This window comes from Aptenodytes patagonicus, chromosome 2, assembly GCF_965638725.1.
Source record: "Aptenodytes patagonicus chromosome 2, bAptPat1.pri.cur, whole genome shotgun sequence".
NCBI classification, from domain to species: Eukaryota; Metazoa; Chordata; class Aves; order Sphenisciformes; family Spheniscidae; genus Aptenodytes; species Aptenodytes patagonicus.
Window position 1 is genome coordinate 123,771,559 of NC_134950.1, and position 20,961 is coordinate 123,792,519.

At 40.0% G+C, this 20,961-nt stretch overlaps 1 protein-coding gene across 5 annotated transcripts in view; it reads left to right on the forward strand.

Annotated features, from left to right (window-relative positions):
- CPNE4 (copine 4) overlaps window positions 1-20,961 on the forward strand; it is a 281,266-nt gene that overhangs the window by 212,310 nt on the left and 47,995 nt on the right. For all 5 annotated transcript variants that reach the window (XM_076331064.1, XM_076331065.1, XM_076331063.1 and 2 more), the window contains 3 exons: window positions 9,912-10,010; window positions 19,108-19,194; window positions 19,799-19,858. In XM_076331064.1, the coding sequence (XP_076187179.1) occupies window positions 9,912-10,010; window positions 19,108-19,194; window positions 19,799-19,858 (246 nt within the window). The remainder of the gene's footprint in view (window positions 1-9,911; window positions 10,011-19,107; window positions 19,195-19,798; window positions 19,859-20,961) is intronic.

The window sequence follows — 20,961 nt, forward strand, 5'->3', positions numbered from 1 at the left end:
TCACTTTGTATAAACACTCATTATTATTACAAGTGGTGTTTGGGAACAGATTCATGCTGTTTTGGTGGGGAAGACCATTTTGTACTCTTTCTGCCAAGTGTCATCATCTTCCTTTCCTGCTCGAGATACAAGGCAATGGTTGATTTTTATCTGCTGACTTTCAGAGTGCAAGATAAAGCTAACTTGAGCTTTTTTTAGGAACTGAGAGTAGACAGTGGGAACAGGATAGAGTCTTGTTCTGTCTGAGAGCTTTTTGGTACGCACCCATGAATTCTGATAAATTTCACTGCTGTGCCTGCAGCTTCTCCAACAGGTACACGGGAGAGGCCTGCCAATGAGCAATGCCTTTTTTTGGCACGCAGGGAATTGTTAGTTAGTTAGATAGCAGAAATCTCAGACACATGTTAGTAACGAGAGGAGGCACTACTGGGTCAGTACACTAGTTTATCACCTCTCTCAAAAGTTTTGGAAAACAGATTCTTTTGCATAGGGACAGAACAGACTGTAAACTAGAAGGAGGGATACTCATGGAGAAAAGTACCTGAGACGTATTGATAATCTCACAACAGGAACCTTAGGGTAGTGTTTGCAGAAGTTTTTGCTGTTACTATGTTTTGCTATTGGGTTTGTGTTTATCATATCATATGTGAAAAAAGTTGCACATTATGTTATGAACTATTAGGCCGAAGACATAGGCTCAAAACCTGGAATCTCATTGATTGACATGGAAAGTCACCATTTTATATTTGTTTTAAAAATGCTCCAGCCTGCTCTCTCATTTGTTGGACAACTAAGTCTTCATGAACACAAGCTGGATGCTGAAAAATTGTCCCATTTCTGTGTTGCGTATTAAGTTGCTAGGGGTGTTTTGGATGAGGAAATACAAAAAAAGAAATGTTGTAATTAACATGGAGTTCTTTGCCCTTAACATAAATAAAGCGTAGTTTCTAATAATTTATAAGCATGCATTACAACTACACAGACCTCTATTTTAGGCCAGTGCACAAATGAAAGTGTGCATTTGCGTCCATGCTGAACCTGATAAGTAACTGCACAGTTTCTTGTATATATACTGAGGATTTTGTTGCATAAACCTAACTGTGACTGCAAAGTAGAAGCTTATTTGTGTTGTCACCATCAAAACCTACAGTCATTGAAAATCCAGTTATAAGTTGACCCTCAAATGATGTAACTTATTATAGCATATTTCTCTGTTTCAGAGGAGTATCTCTGGTGTTCATTTGTCAGCACTGAACAGGGTGAAAGATCTATGTTTGAGGCTCCTAGGCACCCTTGTAATACAAATAAGGGTAATCAACAAGCTATGGATTTAAGTAATTGTTTTTTAAATGACCCTGATGGTTCTTACATGCTGTGAGCTGTCAAGAAGAGGCAACATCCAACTGTGAGGCTTCCTGTCAGTGCTGAGCCACTGCCAATGTGCTCAAATCTCCAGTGGTGGTGTAGAGAGACTGGCTTGGTGATGATGGTTCTGTAAAGGGTCCTTGTTTTCATTTGGCAAGAAGTGAAATAGGCTCAGGCTGGTGTCATATCACAGCCGTCAATAAAATACGACTCACTCACTCTGATCTTGAATCAGAGGACCTGCCACTTTTGGTAGAAAAATAAGAATTCTCTTTCCCTTCACTGTTCTCTCCCAAGCAGATAATTTTAAAACCAAACTTCCCATGTGTTTAGATCCACAGGAAGATTATTTTTCTTTGTGTTTTGACTGTGTCTTGGGTGCTATACTTACTGCATCATGTCGAAGGGAATGCTGAATCACTTACCATTAACCAAGAGGAAGCTATCAACGAGTGTCTGTCTCAAGTCTCCTTCAGTAGGCAAAGGATGTGAATCCAATACAACCCTGTCAACTTTTAACATATCAGTTACCACCACATAATCAATTACCACCATCTATGTACAGGAGGCACAAAGGTATGGATGAAATCCTGGCATTTGTTGAAGTTAATAGGAAAAGTCTCATTGCCTGCAATGGAGCCAGGATTTCACCTAATGCTTATGAAAGCAAACTCAGCTGTGCTGGTGGACTGATGAGTATTAGTCCATTCAAATTCAGCAGAACAGAAGATGTTGTTTTCAAAAAGAATGAGGATCTGTAGTCAAGAAGAAATCTTTGAAAGTTGCTTCTAGGTTGGCTTCACAGAGGCTGCATATAGCCTAATAGTGTAGGGTATGAGCTCTTTTTCCCCCATTAGTCTAGGGGTTTTTAAGTAATTTAGTTTGAAGAATTGAGTTAATCTTTCTGAGAGGAAGAAGTTCAAATATTTTATCTACAGTGCACTGAAGAAGGCCTTACTTCAGCCAGTGAGAGGCTTGCAAGAAGCATTGGTTCATTTCAGCTGGTTCACTATTCTCGCTGGAACCCAACTTCAGAGGAAATCTGAAATGACCTATAAAAAGTTTATTTTAATTTTTTGGAGAAGCACAATTAGTGAAAATAGACAACTGTGATGACCAGCTTGGTGAAGAATTTCATATACAGCAGTAAAGACCAAATTTCTGTACAGTTATTCTCCAGCAGGTAACCCAGGGTTGTGATGTGTATAATGTAGAATTTGGCCTTGGAAAATCATGACTACAGAAACAGGATAACTTGAAGTGTTTCACCTTTTGTACTGAAAGTTTTGCATAGCTTTTCTCACCCAAGTGGGGAGAATGGGTAGTTAGTGGATAAAGGCCTTCCTATAAAAAGACCTGCTTTGAAGTATTCCAAGTGGGGTACATATACTTCAGGGAGGTACAGTAGGAGGTTTACTTCATTATCAAGTAATAATAACCCTGATGAGAGACAGACTGTTCCAGAAAAATCACTTTGATGATCAAGTAAATTTTCTTCTGAGATTTTTTTTCACCTTCTCTGTTTTGCTTTTCTGAGTCTTTTTTTTTTTTAATGTTGTCACTGATCCTAGAGAATGAACCAAAGAAGAGTTTCTCTTTGTAGCCTTTTGCCACCTCATACCACCTGCAGCTCAGAGTGATTCTAGAAGTAGAGCAGGTCACTTGACATTTGCCTCAAGACTTTATTTCTTTGAGAGATAGTAAGTGTCATATAAATTCTACCTAAACATTATTGTGGTGTTATTTTAGTTGAGAGTTGAATGGTAAGAACTTTATAACTGACTGGGCTGTAATTTATTACATTAAGTCCAAAAATTAGCATTGTCCTTCTTGCCTGTCCACAAGATACCTTGTTTCAAAGAAATGCAAAGAAAAGCCATCTGAGACAGTTTCTGTTCAGAATTTAAACCACTCTTGTTCAGTGCTGTTCCCCCAACACCTAGCTAGGGACTACAGGCAATTAATGAACAAAGATAATTCTCTTCCTTCAAAGGTATCCCTTCCACTCCTTATTGAGTGTCAGGGGGTAGATACTGAAGTAACGACACACAGAGAAATCTCCTTTCTAATGCAATATGTGAACTAGGATCTCACCTGCATCAGAGCCAGATCAGAGCAGGGAGCCTCCTACTCAAGAGACTACTCTGGCTGCTCGAGGCTGCTGCCTTTCTGGCTGTTTTGCTCTTCTGCTAGCATAGAGCAGCTGCACAGTGGATCAAGGATTTGGTCTTCTCTCCCACCCAAGCCGGTACCTTTTGGTCGCAAGTTAGTGAAGTGTTTTAAGTTAAGTAAGCTCTTATGTTGTCAGGAGGGCTGTCCAACACTACCTCTCAACTAGGTGGCAAGGTAGTACCAGCACAAGCCATACTAACATTTCATAATTGGACTTTGAGCATACACAGAGCTGGAGAAACTCAGCCTGGCAAGACTGTGAATTTTCTAGTTTTTGCTGGCTTTGTGGCATGCTATAATCTGCAGTGTCTGGCCAGCTGAGGAAAACTTAAATGGATTATTTTCAAGAAGCACATTTCCATGGTCTGGCTGTCAGCTGCCTCCAGGTAGGATTTAGTCATGAGACTCACTGCCAGTCTTTCAAAAACTAACCTTCGTAGCATGTTTTGGGCTGGTTCATAAATTGCAAGGTTAAGTTACAAGTCTCTCCATTACCCCTGCCCAAAGGTGCTGTATATAATAGTTCTCTCACCATGACAACATAATGGGCACAAATCACTTGAAGCATTTCCCCAAAGGTATATAGGGAAAATAATCTCAGTACCTACAGACACCCTCACACAAACACATACTTACAGTAGTCAGTCTTTTCTCTTGCTTAGTTCTTCTTGCGGTTAAAGCTAGATAGGATGGTGAGCATGGGAAGAATTATTTTTTGACAACTGTACAAGAATTTTGCTTAGTGAAAACATAGTCTGACTCATATTGAGACTTGGAACACCACTTTCTTGTCTCAAGTCAGATCACAGAAATTAAACTTTAAAAAAATAATGCTTGAGTTTGGATCATATGATCTGGATCTGAGGTAGGAATTCATTTTTGCTGTTGAATTATGAAACAGGAAAACTGCCTCACTCCGTGGGAGACACTGGATAGAGAAATTGGTTTATTTCTTATCTAGGCATCATCACATCACAGAACATCAGTTCTGGCTGGGGCTGGAGGATGGTCCAGATTATATTTTTGTGAAATATAATTAAAATCAGAAATTGTGCAAGTGAGTTTTTTTGCTCACACAGAGGTAGCAAGATTAATCTAGCTGTCATCTTCTGGGAAGCATCAGGAAATTCAGCCCGAGAAGCCTGTGCTATTGTAGCTCCAGTGCCAATGCAATTTTTCTTGCATGCTGCTCAGAAGTTCTCTTTGTAGTAAGAGTATTGTCAAAATCTACGCTTGGTGAAAAAGCTGCACAGAAATAAAACCAGGGAAAATTTCCATCTGCATCCACCTGAGATAGCTTTTTCTTTTTAAAATGGACCTTTCTCCCTCCTTTCTCCAGTGAAAAGTTCAGTTTCAGCCTGAAAGGAAATCTTTCATCTTGTGGCATTTACAAGAAAAGCTGAAGGAATGAAGATGTGGATACCCAGAAGTGATCCTCTGATGTCCTCTTAACTGAGTCTACTGGTTAGCTCTATCAGGCATAGCGCCTTTTCTTGAGAGGGCCTGAAGCAGCGTTCCCTCTCCCTGCAGTCAGCAGGTATTTTGGGGAGGGAGGAAGGACCATGCAGGGGTGAAAGATGTTCTCCATCATCCCAGTCAGTGCTACTCCATCACCGTGCAGAATTAGACAGAAGTTTTTATTCCCTGCATTTGAGCTTGTAACCAATAGGTAGGAGACTGAATTCTTTCACCAGTTATTTGAACACTGATTTACCAGTGTTTAAAATTAAGCGTATGGAAAGCCTCCTTAAATTAATGAGACTTTTAATAGAATCATAGAATAGTTTGGGTTGGAAGAGACCTCTAAAGGTCATCTAGTCCAACCCCCCTGCTGTGGGCAGGGACATCTTCCACTAGATCAGGTTGCTCAGAGCCCCGTCCAACCTGACCTTGAATGTTTCCAGGGATGGGGCATCCACCACCTCTCGGGGCAACCTGTGCCAGTGTTTCACCATCCTCAGCGTAAAAAATTTCTTCCTTCTATCTAGTCTAAATCTACCCCCCCTTTAGTTTAAAGCCATTCCCCCTTGTCCTGGCGCAACAGGCCCTGCTAAAAACTTTGCCGCCATCTTTTTTATGAGCCCCCTTTAAGTACTGATAGGCGGCAATAAGGTCTCCCCGAAGCCGTCTCTTCTCCAGGCTGAACAACCCCAAGTCTCTCAGCCTTTCTTCATAGGAGAGGTGTTCCATCCCCCTGATCATTTTCGTGGCCCTCTTCTGGACCCGCTCCAACAGGTCCGTGTCTTTCTTATGCTGAGGGCTCCAGAGCTGGACGCAGGACTCCAGGTGGGGTCTCACCAGAGCGGAGTAGAGGGGCAGAATCGCCTCCCTCGACCTGCTGGCCACGCTGCTTTTGATGCAGCCCAGGATACGATTGGCCTTCTGGGCTGCGAGCGCACATTGCTGGCTCATGTCCAGCTTTTCATCCACCAGTACCCCCAAGTCCTTCTCGGCAGGGCTGCTCTCAATCCCTTCATCCCTCAGCCTGTATTGATACCAGGGGTTGCCCTGACCCAGGTGCAGGACCTTGCACTTGGCCTTGTTGAACCTCCTGAGGTTCACACAGGCCCACTTCTCGAGCTTGTCCAGGTCCCTCTGGATGGCATCCTGTCCCTCTGGTGTGTCGACCGCAGAGTCGAGTGTAGGTATACTGTTAATCACCTGCTTAATGAACCTATAAGAGTACATTAAGACCCAAAGAAGACATTAAGGTTTGCCTAAAGATGAAGGATGATTTATGGAGGATTTGATTTGAAAAGCACATAGGGCCTTCTTAAACAAAAAACAACTTTAAAGTATTTCGTAGGGAAATAGTCCTTTGATTATCACCTCTGGTCTTTACCTGATTCTGGATTATTTGCAAAGGTCCTTCCATGCTTATTTTATCTGTCTGAGTGGGTTTTTATAAAAACTTCTGGACCCCAGTATTTATGTGTTTCAGAAATACTTTTCACATACAGCTGAAATGCAGAATCATTACTGTGTACAACATGTTTTTCAGAGAGTAACAATTAATTTCTATGGCCAGATGTGAAACTCTGAAAAAAAAAAAGAAATCATAGTGGATGTACTTGCAGGACCCCCCTTTCTCCCTTAGCTCTAATTGTGCAAATGGCACTGAGATAATACTGTAATTGTTTGTCTTTCCCATGAAACCAATATGAAGATTAAAGTACCATCTGGCTTTCTGAAAGCTAAAGTTAGAAAACCTCTAGCATGAAAGAAACAAGCAATTGGATGCCTGTTGGGTGGACATTTTAATTGTAATTTAACTTTGCTCATCTCCAGTTAAAATTCTAACCACAAATCAGCACTCAGAGCTTTTCCCTCTTCATAAAAGTTAGCATCCTAACAGAAATTTTTCAAAGTACCTTTTCCTGGAGGTCTCTGATAACCTTGGGTCTGTTCTTGTATTTATGCTCCAATAGAGTTCAAAGACAGAACCTGAAAAGTAAATCTGGTTGGAAAATTTCACAATAAGGGTTGGTTTTTTTCTTTGTGAAATAGCCATTTTTTCAAAAACATTTTTTGAAAAGTTGGCAGCATTACTGAAACTATACTTTTTGCACATTTATATCAATTTTGCTATGACATTTTGACAAATCTTTTTACTTAGTGTTACTTTTAGGATCTTAAATAATTTTCACAATCATTGCAGAAAAAAAATCATTTTAAGTCATGCTTCATCCATTTTTTCATGAAATATTTAGAAAGTAATTTCAATAAAAATTGACTAATTTATATTGACAAGAAATTTCACAGAAAAAGAAAATGAAGCTGTTTCAAGCTCTATGAAACAAAAACGATTTCAGGGTTTTTTAGTAAATTAAATTATTTTTTCTTGGATTTTTTTTGTTACCAGCTCATCTAAAAATTGCAGTTGATAATAAGCATAGAGTGATTTTTAGTGAAGATTTCATCATAAAGAATTCTCCAGGGCTGTTAGTGATGAAAATACTGTGTCTAGTTTTGTTCCAGGCAACATCACCACTATCAGAACCAGAAACACACTCTTATTTGATTACTGTTGTATAAAATTTAGCCTATAAACAAACACACACAGGAACCCCACCCCTTTCCCTCTACTCTCCACACACACACACACACACACACGCAATGTCAAAGCTGCTAAAAAGGATCTCCAAGTCTTAGAGCAAAATATTTTCACTTTTTGATCTGGAGATTTTCCTTTCATCTGGGATCCCTGCATAAAAAAAGTAAGCAAAATTGCAGGTGGTAGGATGGAAAAGTAACAGAGGGCTCAAGAACCAGGTCTCTGCCTGACCAGTGAACTGTTTCAACTGATTAACGTCTGTAGCAGTAAGAGGTATGCTTGTACTCTTTCCCTATGGGCAGTCCTTTGTACCTCTACTGCACATCTTCTGTATGGATCAAAGAAATTCCCCTTGCATTGAACCAAATCTCTTCCTGGGGCTAAGTGGAACAGTGCTGAAAGTTCAAAAGAAAGCTAGAGTCATTATAAAAAAAAAGGAACCTAAATGATAACATGGGTGGTGGTGTGCTGCCTGGAGGAGTCCTGAGTATGAATTTAGTGAAATCACCACCTGTGTTGCTTCTACAAAGGCAAATAAGGTGCCTGGGCACTTAACAGCATAATAAAGTCAGGTAACTGACTTCAAGTCAGCGGACCTCACATGGACAAACATTTGTGTGGAAGAGGCTATTTATTAACTTATGGCTGTGGTAGGAGGATGGGAGGTGATGGACACCCATGAAGGCTGACTTTGTGAGAGACCCCGCCTATACTGAGTTAAGTTGTTTTAGATAGTCTTTCTCCTGAAACTTCTGTTGTCCGTTTGCTCTCACTTAAAGAATTCAGTCATTTTGCCTATATCTAAAGCTTTCTATAGAGTCTTTCCCCCTATCCTCAAAGAGAATTTACAAACCACTGGTTTGGTGTTCCAGTGAAAAGGAATTGGCCGCCGTGCTCACATACCAGCTTTGACTGGATTATTCAGGCTGGTTAGAAAGCATAGCTGGTGGACATGGAAGTCTGTTTCAATAAAATGCTTTTCTGGAAATATTTAACACTCAAGATCCAGTTGAGGTCCAGTGATTTCAGTTCCCTTCTGGGTGAACTCAAAGTGCCCCTTTGGACCAAGCAAATGGCTTGAGGACTCTCTGAGGACCAAACCTCGCTCTTCCTCTTGTGTTGTCTGACCACCAGTGCTGGGTTAAAAGCACTGAGCCTTGTTGAGACAAAGTGGCCTGATAAAACCTACTGTTGTTAAGCCTGGTACCCCACTATTGCTGCCCCACCACCCCCAGTTATGTTTCATTCCTGCCTTTCTCAGCAGGGAGCAACTCTACTACTTCCACCAGTCCAATCCTCACTCCACACCCATGCACAGACCTAGAAGACCCTGGCCCTCAGGAGGGAGTCAAAGCCATCTTATAGCCAAATGTCAGTGCACTCCTTATGTGACAGTACAGATGGCTTTGAGGCATGTCTGCTTTTAAAAAAATAAGAAAAAGAGATATTTTGTAGCAGGACATTTTCAGTAAAGGCCTCCTGATTCTGTCAATGTATGCGAGCTTTACCTAGGGAGACCATGAGGCTGAATTTGGGATTTTGTTCTTTAAAGTTCTGAACCCCTTTGTTGTCTTTGGGCCAGTTTTAAAATTAATATTTAGCAAAGCATGTAGTTATTGCTATGTGCTTTTGTCTTGGCTAGCTGAATTGTATTTAGCAATGTCTGTAAAATAAAATTCTCACAGCTCAAACTCACTGAGATATTCATGTTTATGCATGAATTTAGGAATGACTATGAGTGAGGTTTGGTTTGAATAGTCACTGTTGAGCAACACTGGAAAACAGCCAAGGTACGGGCACCAAACACCGACGTGTATAAATTTAAAGCCATTTCAGAAAATGTTCTCAGTGACTATTGTCTCACCTTCACTGATTGTAAAAATGAGAATGGTAATGTTTGCCCACAGCAACTAGTGTTTTGAATATTAATTTATATTTGTAAAGCATTTCAATGAGGTAAGTTACTCTTAATTCAGGACACCATTTGACCATGAACATGCAAATACATATAATCCTGTATTTTTACACCTAGCAATAAGATGGAGTCAAGGAATCCTTTCTTTCTAAAATACATGAACTTGCTTTCATCAGCCAGCTCCATAGCACACAACTGGCAGTAGCAACCTGTGTTGAGATTCCACTTGTCATTTCATTTTGATCTGGACAAGAATATGTTTTTAATATGTCTTGTGATTTCCTTCTAGATAAAACACTCCACCCAATGCACATCATAATTTCTCCTGTAGTATTTTTCAATAAAAGCTGTTTTCTATCTGAAGAAAAATGTGCTTTTTTGTTCTTTTCCCCTTTGCCTCCCCAGTGCATAGTTTGGGACTGGGATTCCAACGGAAAGCATGACTTCATTGGAGAATTTAGCTCGACTTTCAAGGAAATGCGAGGAGCTATGGAAGGAAGACAGGTAAGTGGAAACCACCCAAGCAATCTCAATATGTAAGCTTTGTAGAGCAATGTTCCTCAGACAATCCTGTAATAAAGCAAGTGACATTGCCTCATCATCTCTCAGAAGTTAGTTGCTGTGTTGCTCTCTCCCATAGGTTTTACTGTTATCTGGACATGATAATCTGAAAATGCAAAAAGCAACCTTTCCTGGCCTTTCCCGTACTTCCATGCCTGAAATACTTAGGGTCTTTTTCTAGTTCACATTCTACAGGCATTTCTTTCTTCTAAGATTTATTTCCTTTGAGCCCAAGCACATGGTTTCTATGAGGTGCTGTGCTGTTATGGCAAAGCAGATGCCCAGTCTGGGTACTCAAAGCATTTCCCTACTGGCCTGAAGGCCTTTATTGGGTGAGGGTCATTCTCCATCTTTCTCCATTTTTCATGTGCTGCGTTCATTGCTGCCAGCTCTAACTTGAACCCATCATGATGAAACTAATCAGTTTCCTAAACATCTCATGAATTACAGTCCTAGGGAAAATGAAATTGTTAGCTTATTAATAATTTAAGTTCTTTATGTCAGCCTGCTCTTTTCAAATTGAAGTTGATGGTAATTATTGAATATTATAAATGATTTGGCATATCTAATTCCAGAAATTGTCATTTCCTATTCTTACTTACTTGTAAGTTACAAAACTTGTTAGTTTTGATAAATTCTCTGAGGAGGAGTTAAAAATGTTGACTTTCTAATGTGCTGATAATTTGTATTCACTGCTTCATGGTGATCTCAAAACCAAATACAAATGCCTAATCAGCTTTATTTGGGCTTTATATTAAGGTTGTTTATAATGTGTTAATAGAAAGCTAACAAAGAGTCAAAAAGTGTTTAATAAATGGTAAGCAGTCAGGCTATTCCATAGGTCAAGAAGTTTTTATGATTTTTCTAGATATTTTCTATTGATGTTGTTAGAACAACCTAGAGTTTAGCAAATGTTGCTCATGGGTGTAAAATACTGTTGATACATATCAGTCATATATTAACCCATTATAAATAATTTCTGAAGAGAACCTGAGTGTAAATGAAACCCTGTTTTGTTCTCTCAAATTAAGTCAGAGGATCAAAACTTAAACCAAACTGAATTTGAGTGGAAATAAAACCTACCTAAAGAGGTAAACAGATTCCAGAGTGAATAACATTAACACGGCCAGTGATGTGACAGCACTCCAATTTTGTATACAAATACCTGTGGCTGGGAAAGGGACTGTGTGAGAGTGGTAAAGGGTGTGTATTTCCAATGTAAATGTCTTCAAAGAGCATCACAAAGTCCTTCCCAAACAGACAGCTTGTTGGCCAAGACAAGAGACTTGCAGTCCAGAGTGCAAGGAATGGCTGTGAAGGATAAACTATATATTCTTTATTATGATGGAGAAACAGTGTGCTCTTTTCGTCCTCAGTGTAAAGGGTGGTTACTCTTTCAGAGGCATAAGAAGTTAGTACAGCCATTTGTCAATTCTTGTTCTAGGTTGACACTGCAGTATCAGAGTGCTGTCCAGGAATGTTTTAATGTTGCATGATGCTTTAAGTGCCTGAACCTTTGTCTTGCTAAGGACCTGCCATTTGCCATTCGGCAGGCTGCCTTTCACCTGTAACATTGCAATCTGCTTTTCACTGCAAAAGTGCAACTTTTCTCTTCCACACGCCTAAGGCGTGGCATTATTTCTTCCTTGTTGCTCTCATTCTGTTGTTACTGTGCAGTTATTCTGTGGGCTTGCACCTGCAAAACCCGATGCTGTTGTTATAGCCAGTTCTCATGGGACACAATTGCCACCAATGTGAGAATCAGTCCTCCTCCCCCCTCCTCTTTTCTAATCCTTGTTTTGTAGTCTGTTCTACAGGAAAACAAGATTTAGTGGATAAGATAGTAGGTAATAGTCATTTAAGTGGCTAATAAATATTGCCGAAAAAATATACATGCACATGCTAGATGGCTCTTGCACCTGATGAAAGCAGGCTTCAGTGAGCACTAATAGCATGATAGGCAAGAACAAGCAGAAGGGAGTTTGAGCAGATCCTGGTGAAAACAGTATAGTTATTATAGAAAAAGTATTGTGATCACATGTTGTACAGAAGAGGTCACTTGTGTGGGAGACCATGTCACTTGTCACTTGGCTGGAGCCAGAGAGCAATTTCCCTTTCCCTTTCTCTCTTTCTCTCGCTCTCTGTCGCTCCCTTCCTCATCCTATCGCCTTTTTCTCTATTCTTCAGAAATAATTATTGCTGCTAAAGGCAATATATGGCATTAGCTGCGGACCCCATAAATACATCTTAGTGCATAGTTTATCTCAACATCCTTTGTGCAGCATTAAGTAGTGTGATTAGCACTGCAATGGAGTGTTTACTTTGAATAAAGGAGGTTTAGTAAACCTTGAGGGAATGGCAGAGGAGAAGGAAGGTGTTTTGCCTTCAAGTGTATGTGTTGCTAGGTATTTCTAATAAAGAAGGCCACATCAGAGAAATGTAATTATATGTGGGTGAGGAGATGTGTAGGTTAGACATAGTCCTAGAAGAGACTTCTTCATAGCCTCAGACCAGAAAATGTTCTGTTTTCCATGCAGTACTCCTTTCAGTCAGAGGAACAAAACTGCCAGCTACATCCTTCAGCCCATGGTGTTAAGCATTCTTTCACATAGCATCACAACAGTAAGTGTTGAAGGTGAGGACCAAAACCTGGAATTTCATCTCAGATGCTGTGGAACTCAGCAGAACTGAGCAGAACTCAGGTCTGACATCCCTGTTTGAGTTGCTGAGGAGACGCAGTGAAACTTTTTATTCTGGTTATATTTTCTTTTGTGCAATAGACTTTATGGCCAGCCACAGTACGTTGCTATAGTTCTGTCAAAAGATAATTAAAAGATAATCAAAACAACCTAGCGATTGTCAATCAGGGTTTTTCACTCTCCCAGGCAACCAGAGAGAATAGGAGGGAACGTTTATCGTTGACAGGGCATCCAGGAACTCTCCTCAAGTACCAGCTGCAAATCTGTGCCGTGTTAAAGGAGGCTACACCAATGGCACGGCTCTCCCTCTCTGCCCATCAGCAACGTCCGTATTAATTGGTATCAGCTCCACAAGTTGTCATAAAAGCATTAAGCAATAGCAGTGGGAGTAACATAGTAGTTTGGGCTGGTGAGCAGCAAGAACTGTGTGTCATCTGTGAACTGCTAGTACTTCTCACCATTTCATCAGCTCACCTCATCTCTGGAGGAGTTGACAAGGATCTTGAAGTTGCCTTTTAATTGTACATAGTTTGTCCTCCAGAAAACACAGAGTATTCTGACCCATTCTTCAACCTCCCCCTCTTGGCTACAAGATAAAAGTTTCTTGTAGCCAATCTATCAACTGCTACAGAACTACTTGAGATGGTCAGAGTGGATATCTGTCACCTACTTACTTAAAGGAGGTGATTGTGCTTCTAAGACTGTTTCAATTCCATCCCTGGGCTGGGCACTGATTATCGCAAGTTTTGAGTGTCAGCCTCTGATCAGATGAGCTTATATTTGGCTTGCTGGCTTGCCTCCACTGTGAGATTTCTTAGGAATTTGTGTTTGAGACCAGGCATCATTTAGATAAATGTTGTGAATCTAGCGCTGGCAGCTTGCTAGTGGTTGAACCGGTAGTGTGTGAAGGAAGGAGAGAAGATTCCTTCTCTGACTGATTGATCACCTGTTTTGATCAGGAATGGCGTGAGTAGTTTATGAATTTCTTTCCTAAATGTGGCAGGTCCTGGGTGAGATTCTCAAGTCTTGAATTATGACTCCTTCGGTGACAGTTGCTTCTTAATGACTGAAAGGACTGAATTCTGGGAAAGTTTGTTGTTCTTTGGTTTGTGGTACAGGTGAAATTAATTCATGCTGTTTAAGAAGACTTCCTGATCATGAATCAGGATAATAGCTTGTTGTGTGTTTCTGTTCCATAATAACTACCTTGTTGTCACAGACTGTTATAGTCTGACACTTAGTCTGTTTTCATACTGACCACCAATAAAAAATGGCACAAAGACATCCTGTTGTTCAAGTGCACATCCGAAGCGGGCATTTCTAAACCTTCTATTTAACATTTTCCACCATTCCAAAATTCATCATTTACTCCTTCACCATAATCTTGACACAAGAAAACACAGTAAGAACAAGTCCATCCCTATTTCTGACAGTTAGTTACTTTTTTTTAGTGAAATACCAGTAAATACTTTGAGTTTATTGTATGCTTAGGATTTGTTCCAAATGTATATATAATATATATTTTTAATATGTGTGTACAGTGGCAGTTTTATAAGATGTTATAATATTAATCTATCAAACATTTGAAAACAAGATTAGAAAAGGTTGATAAAAATTTAAGGACTATTAAAGCTTTTCATAGTTGAAAGGAGAAATCCTCCACTAATTAGAAAAAAGTCACTTTTATTTTTAAATGGAGGCAATAAAACCAGAGGGATTTGGGGAAAAAGGTCGTAGAAACATAAACCACCTGGATCCCCATGAAGCATGGGAGTTACATAAGGGAAAAATCTGTTCCTGTATTACATAAAAATGGACATGTGTGTATACACACAAACACAAAAGGGAAAGGGGAGGAAGAAATCCTACTGTACTTACCACCTCCACTGACATTTCCACAAGTTCGGGGTGTCTTTAGGGGGGTGAGGAGAGCTGCTGAGGCGCACAAGACTGGATGGGGATCTGAGCTGGGTTCCAGATGTCCAGATATCTGACTATGATCCTAACTCAGGGCCTTTGCATCAGGTAGCTCTTCAAATAACTGAGCATGGATGAGACCTTTAAGCCTTTGGTAATGGGCCAAGGAGATTATTGACACCAGTGGACAATTCCATGTCTAGTTTTATCAGGAGACGGGCAGGTTCATCCAGGACTGTCTGCAACATCAGCAGCTGCTGCTGGCCCCAGAGAGGGCAACAGAGGCCTCAGAGGAGGGTGCAGCCATGTCAGGCACCTGCCACGTCCGTGTCATTAGGCAACCAGTTGTGCAACCTCAGAAGCGTGGATGAGGCTGGGGGCCTTGGCTGGGGAAACAAGAAACACTTTGATTTTCACTTTATTCCCCACGTGCAAGTTTCCAGAGCAAACCTCTGATAGTGATTAAAAACAGCTCTTCTCCCATGGTGGATGTCTTTCTGGGACAGAAGGAGAAAAAAAACACCAACATTCTGTCCTCTTGCCTGACGGGATAGCAGGAATAAACTAGCCTTGTGGGCAGGAGGAGTTGCAGTTCGCTTAAAAGTGACTTGCTTTTCTTGAGGCATCAGAAAGGGATAATGCAGGATATAATGCTGCCTGCTATTGACTGGGTTTTTTCGCCCTGTCCATTAGACCGTGATGCCTCCTTTGTCATTTACAAACTATGCAATTTGTTGCAGCAGCTGTACATGAAGGAAGAAGAGAGAAACAAAAGAATTGCAAGGGAGGCAAGAGAACATGTTAATGATAACCTAAGCTTTGCCATAGCTCTCTAGCCCTTTCCTCACAGGACTACCTGATGTCCTGGTGTGCAAGCACAGTGTCCTGGAGAAGGCAACTGCCCTGTATCATGATTTCTCTTGCCTTAGTGTACATGAAACTCTCCTGACACATTCATTTCTTTCACTGAATAGCTTGAGCTATTGGTAGCCACATACTGTTCAAATTTCAGTTCTACAATGGTTGCCTACACTTAGTCACCTCCACTTCCCTTTACTGGTGTGTGGCATGGGTGGTTACACCATTTGCTCTTCTCTTCTGAAGGTTTGGTAAGAGAAGGGGTAAGGATGTTTGGGAAGGCAGCATCCTTCACTGCAGAGAGTAACATCTCCCATTGAGGGATCTGTGTCTCCTCATTACAACCAGGAGAGGATTAGGACCTTGCAAGTGTCAGCATTAGTTTGCTGACTTTCATTGAAGAATAACTGGATGGAGTTAGTTTTACATTCAGAAATTCTCCACATGGTGGTTTAAATTTCAGGGTGTGAAAGAAACACCAAAGCAGCATAGTCTGGGGGTTCATTACCAACATTTGCAACTGTACTTATATTAAATTAACGGGAGATAGTTAAAACCAGGTTGCTTTCTGTTTCAGATTCACTGTGTTGTTTGGCAGGGAAAGAGCTTGCATAGCCCAGAGCTGCCAGGCATTTGGACGAAATGCTAAGTGACTTTCAGAATGATGAATCCAAACTTCACAATGTTTACCATTAGTATCAGATTGCAGACTCTTGCATTAGTTTCCTCTCAACTGAAAAGTTAATTGAAGAGACAAAAATGAATCAATAAAAAACAATGTCAGATACCAAATCAATACTGGGAATGTAGGAACAGACTGAAAATTGAGTTTGGCCTCACAGTGCAAGCAAAATATTTGAAAATTGTTTCTTGTTATTACTTACCTGCTTAGAGCTGTATTCTGAACTCTGTTCCCTTTAGAAGAGCTGGAGATATGACAAGGCCTTAATAGGGAATTTCCTTCAAATGGTGCTTGTCACATCTTCAGCTCGAACTGTGGGAATTGCCAAGGTCAGGACTGGGTCTTGGTGGGTAAGTGAAGATTGAGAGTTTTATGTAAAACAGTGTTACTGGTTTTTTAAGCCTATGAATTGGGAAAGGAATTCTTCCTCCTCTCCTATTCCCTTCCCTTCTTTATACTATTATGCCAACATATTTAATAGGTGCAAAATTGTTCTTCTTTCTGTTTTTGGACTTTCTAGGAATTTGCTTGTCTGTTCTTTCCTTTGCTTTATTATCCACATCAGCCAATGACATGTTAGTGACTTGCACATGGACTATTTTAATGAGCTTTAGATAGTTGCTGAGAATTGTTATCCATACATCTCAAAATGCATTGCAAAGGTAGGTCAACACTCCTAGTTGCATTTTACAGTTAGCACAGAGAAGCTGAGAGGCTGGCCACAGGCACAGATTTTTGTCCCCTGAAGTAGTGTTTTATGCCACTTTGGTCCTACATAGTGTAAACTTCTTCCAGAAGCCAATTACATGAACATAAAGTTTATCAGGCTTAAATAATCCTTTTCCCAAGGAGAGGAATTGTGTGCATAGTGTAAGGGTTCATAGAGGTCAGGCCTTGTTTAAACATACACATTGAAAAGTGTTCGTGTTGGAGGATGATAAAATTAAGGAAGTGCACCTTGGACGTTCAGGGGAAAGCAACGAGGTCTCTCCAGTGTAGTTCAGTGTCAAAGGGAGGAACACAAATCCTGACTCCTATTTTTTCTCTCTATTCGATATATTATAGTTTCTTTATCGTATACAGCCAGCACAATTTCTCTGTAGGAATGCTTCCAATAAGTTTGGAGACAACTGTATGCTAAACCATTTTGCCAGACAGCAACGTATCAAGATGCGAGTGGGCAGTGCTTTTGCCTCGCTGTCAGATTGCTTTCCCAAATATGAGCTTATTGCACTCTGGCGTTGTGGCACAGAACGCTCTCTTTACTTGGAGAGAAGGGCTTTTATTTCTTAAGCCTGACTGCTTCTCTTGAGTAGAGAAAAAATGTTTATGGAGGATTTCCCCTGAATGTGTGGGCCTGTGTCTGCCTGTCTTCTCAGCTGGAAAATTCATTTCACAAGACAAATAATTGAGCTGTAGGCTAACTGGGAGAGCAAGCAGATCTGCTTCCTGCAGTTGGAACATTTTTTTGTCTTTTCCCATTCTTCACTCTGTCACCTGTCTCCAGTAACACAGTGATGAAAATACTCCTCCTCTCTTGTGCAGAAAAGCTCTCATATTGCTCCAAAGCCACATGTTTTGCCTTCCCTTTTTTGACATTTGACAAAAGCTCTAAGTTTGAAATACTTCAGAGACATCCAAATAACTGCTGTTAGGCAATGGTTTGAAGCTCGATGACATGGCTGGGGCTGTTCATAAGGTAAAAATGATTTTACATGCCCAAACAGTTTGCTCAGATGGATCCCATATGAAGGTCTTCACTATAGACAAAGTATTGTAACACTTAAGACAGATAGGTTTCATTTCAAAATGTCATAATAGTGATTTTTAGATAATAGACCATCCTGGTTCCCTTTGGAGATATATTCTTTATGTTACCCAACATAACATTAGCAGCTCACATGTTTTCTCCCAGCGCTTGAAAACCACGCCCTGAAAGAAAATAGTAAAGTTCTTAACCATATTTAATAACACATTACCTATACAAATCTGGATTTACAAATGCCAGTAGATACTTGCATGTGCAAACATATATTTTAGTCCTGCAGTAAGAGGCATGAATAATATGTAGTCACTAGAGGTCAGAGTCTGAAAGCTTGGCCTTATCAATCTGCCTGAAACCAGAGGAGGGCAGAACATTTGAAGTGGAAATCAGTAAGACTCCAGGAGATGTTATGGTGGGAACAAGACAACGTATTTCAGTAACAAGATAGGACTATTTTGCTGTAAAATTGACTGTTAGTAAATAAAACTAATCAGAACATTTTCAAAAAAGGGTTTTAATATATTCTTAGGGATAATTTTCAAATATATCAGTAATTAGTTAACTACATCTTTGTGCGCTTTTTAGTGATTTTCTTAACTTTTCATTTTACTATCAGACTTAAAGGAGAAACTATTGCTCTATTTCAAGAGAGAATGAGCTGATCTCTGATCAGAATTTCTCCAATCATGAGTTTAATACAAAACACCAGTGTTACTGTGTAGGCAGTTTTGTAGTTAACACAATACATCGGGTTGCTCCCCCCAGTATTTTCATTTGTATTAAGTTCCCTCTTTTTTTCTCCTCTTAAATGATCTCAGAAGATTCTCAATCTTGCTCATGTAACACCTGAACCTACAAGACTGGAAGACGACAACACACATATCTGGATATCTCTCTCAGTGCTGTGTCTACACATATATGTTTGAAGACAGATGTTTGTCCTGGGCCTTTTTCTGTTAAGATCATTCTCTGCATAGTTAACAGTTTTCATTTTTTCTTCTGTGTGCACCATTATTTGATAGGAGTTAGTCAACTGTGGAAACCAGAGAGTGCCATTTTTGTTAATTATTCAATTTGTACATAAATTTTCCTTCAAGCAGTGACTGCTATTTTTCACAGGTACAATGGGAATGCATTAACCCCAAGTACAAAGCAAAGAAGAAGAATTACAAGAACTCAGGCATTGTTATCCTTAACCAGTGCAAGGTAAATACATGTTTTGCTCTTTGGCTGTTTCTTTACTAAGCTCTCAGTGATATATTTTAATGGTGTTTGGAAATGTAGACAGCAAAGTGGAACTGCCTGTAGAATAGCAATGGAAACTGATCCACTACAAAAAGTAAAGACAAGGACTTGAACCCCAAAAGTAAGCTGACTGTCCTCCAACTCTCCTTTTTCATTTCTCTTGCCCTATCTCTGCTGTTGTGCAATGGAGTAGGCAGTACTAAACTCTTACACCTACAGGCTGGCCAGTTGATCTTTTGTGTGTTTCCCTTCTAATCCTTCCATCATTTCTACAAAATTGCTCTTGTTCCTCCTAAACCAATAGCAAAATTTCCATTGACTTCCCACTGAGAAAGAACAGACCTTGGTTCTACTTTTGTTGTGAATTTTCCTTTCTGTAGTTTTAGAATTTTGATATTTTCTCTTTTTACATTTTTGTTTCTGTCTCAAACTATATTTAAAACTTTCTTCCTTTACCTTATTTTCAGTTGGTCCCTTCCCTCCTTCCAGTTTACTTTTTTCAGGCAGTTCTCTGATGTTTTAACAGTACACAGCTAATTTGAATGTCTTGCTTTCTTGTCTGCAGATCCACAAGATGCATTCTTTCTTAGATTATATCATGGGAGGCTGCCAAATACAGTTTACAGTAAGTGTCTTAGTTCTCTAACTTGTTTTAAAGAAAGGGAATCCCCTTAGATACTGATTCATTACTTTCACAGAGAAATTATTCTTACATGTCATTCCTTGGTAAATTATTAAGGTCTTCTTGCAAAATGTATTAAGCCTGGAAAATTGTGCTAATGCAGTAAGGTTTTTCTTGCACATACTGGTTTACTTTTATGTTTTGCAGCAATGACAGTCACGTTGCAAAAAGTAAAGACAACTTCATACAGGGGTGAGAAGCTAAGCTGGTGTAGTCCCACCAATTCCATCTGAGCTACACCCAGTCCCAAAAGCTGGAGAACTGAATCAGCTCCTGTGACAACCCTGACTGGCCTTTGGCTTTTGAGCCTCAGTTTGTTCACAAGGATTTCAAATAAATTCACTTGCTGGGACTGTGTCACAGGGGGAGGATTTCATCTCACCTGCCTTTAGCTACTTAAGCGTTAGCTGTCCTGTTCATCAATCCTATGGGCTAGTCTTCATTTCCAGAATGAGTCCTCCATTAAAGCAAGTTGTTTCCCCTCTACTGGTGCCATACAGAAAGTCACAGGCAGAGAGATAGTCCAGCCAGGGGCCTCTCTCTGTCAGTCTGGCATAAATGCTAGGGCAAATGCTGATGTTTGTACCTCGGCCGTAACTACAGCAGTAAGATGGCACTACAGGGGGACAAAGTTGTAACTTAGAGAGAATTCAGAAGCTACTCAGTTCAAGGAACAGGGGATAAAATGATTTGCAGAGCTCTCCATAAACAGAAATACAATATTTTGCATTTCCAAATAATCATTTTTAGAAACATTCAATGCTTTGTGGTTTTGATCTATTTTTTTCTTTTTTTAAAATTTTTTTTAATTTTGAATCTGGGAAATAAAGCAAAATAAAATAATATATCAGTATTTCCCACAGCATAGGAATGCAGATTATGGTTCAGTTCCAGTCTGGTTTATGTGACTTCTAATTTCATGCCAGTTACAAGGATAAGATCTAATGCTCCAGGGTAATATTCTCCTTCTGGAGATCTTTTATTTTCCTGTAGCACCCTGCCCTGTTTCTGCTCCCAGGTATCAAGTATCAGACATTGGATGCTAC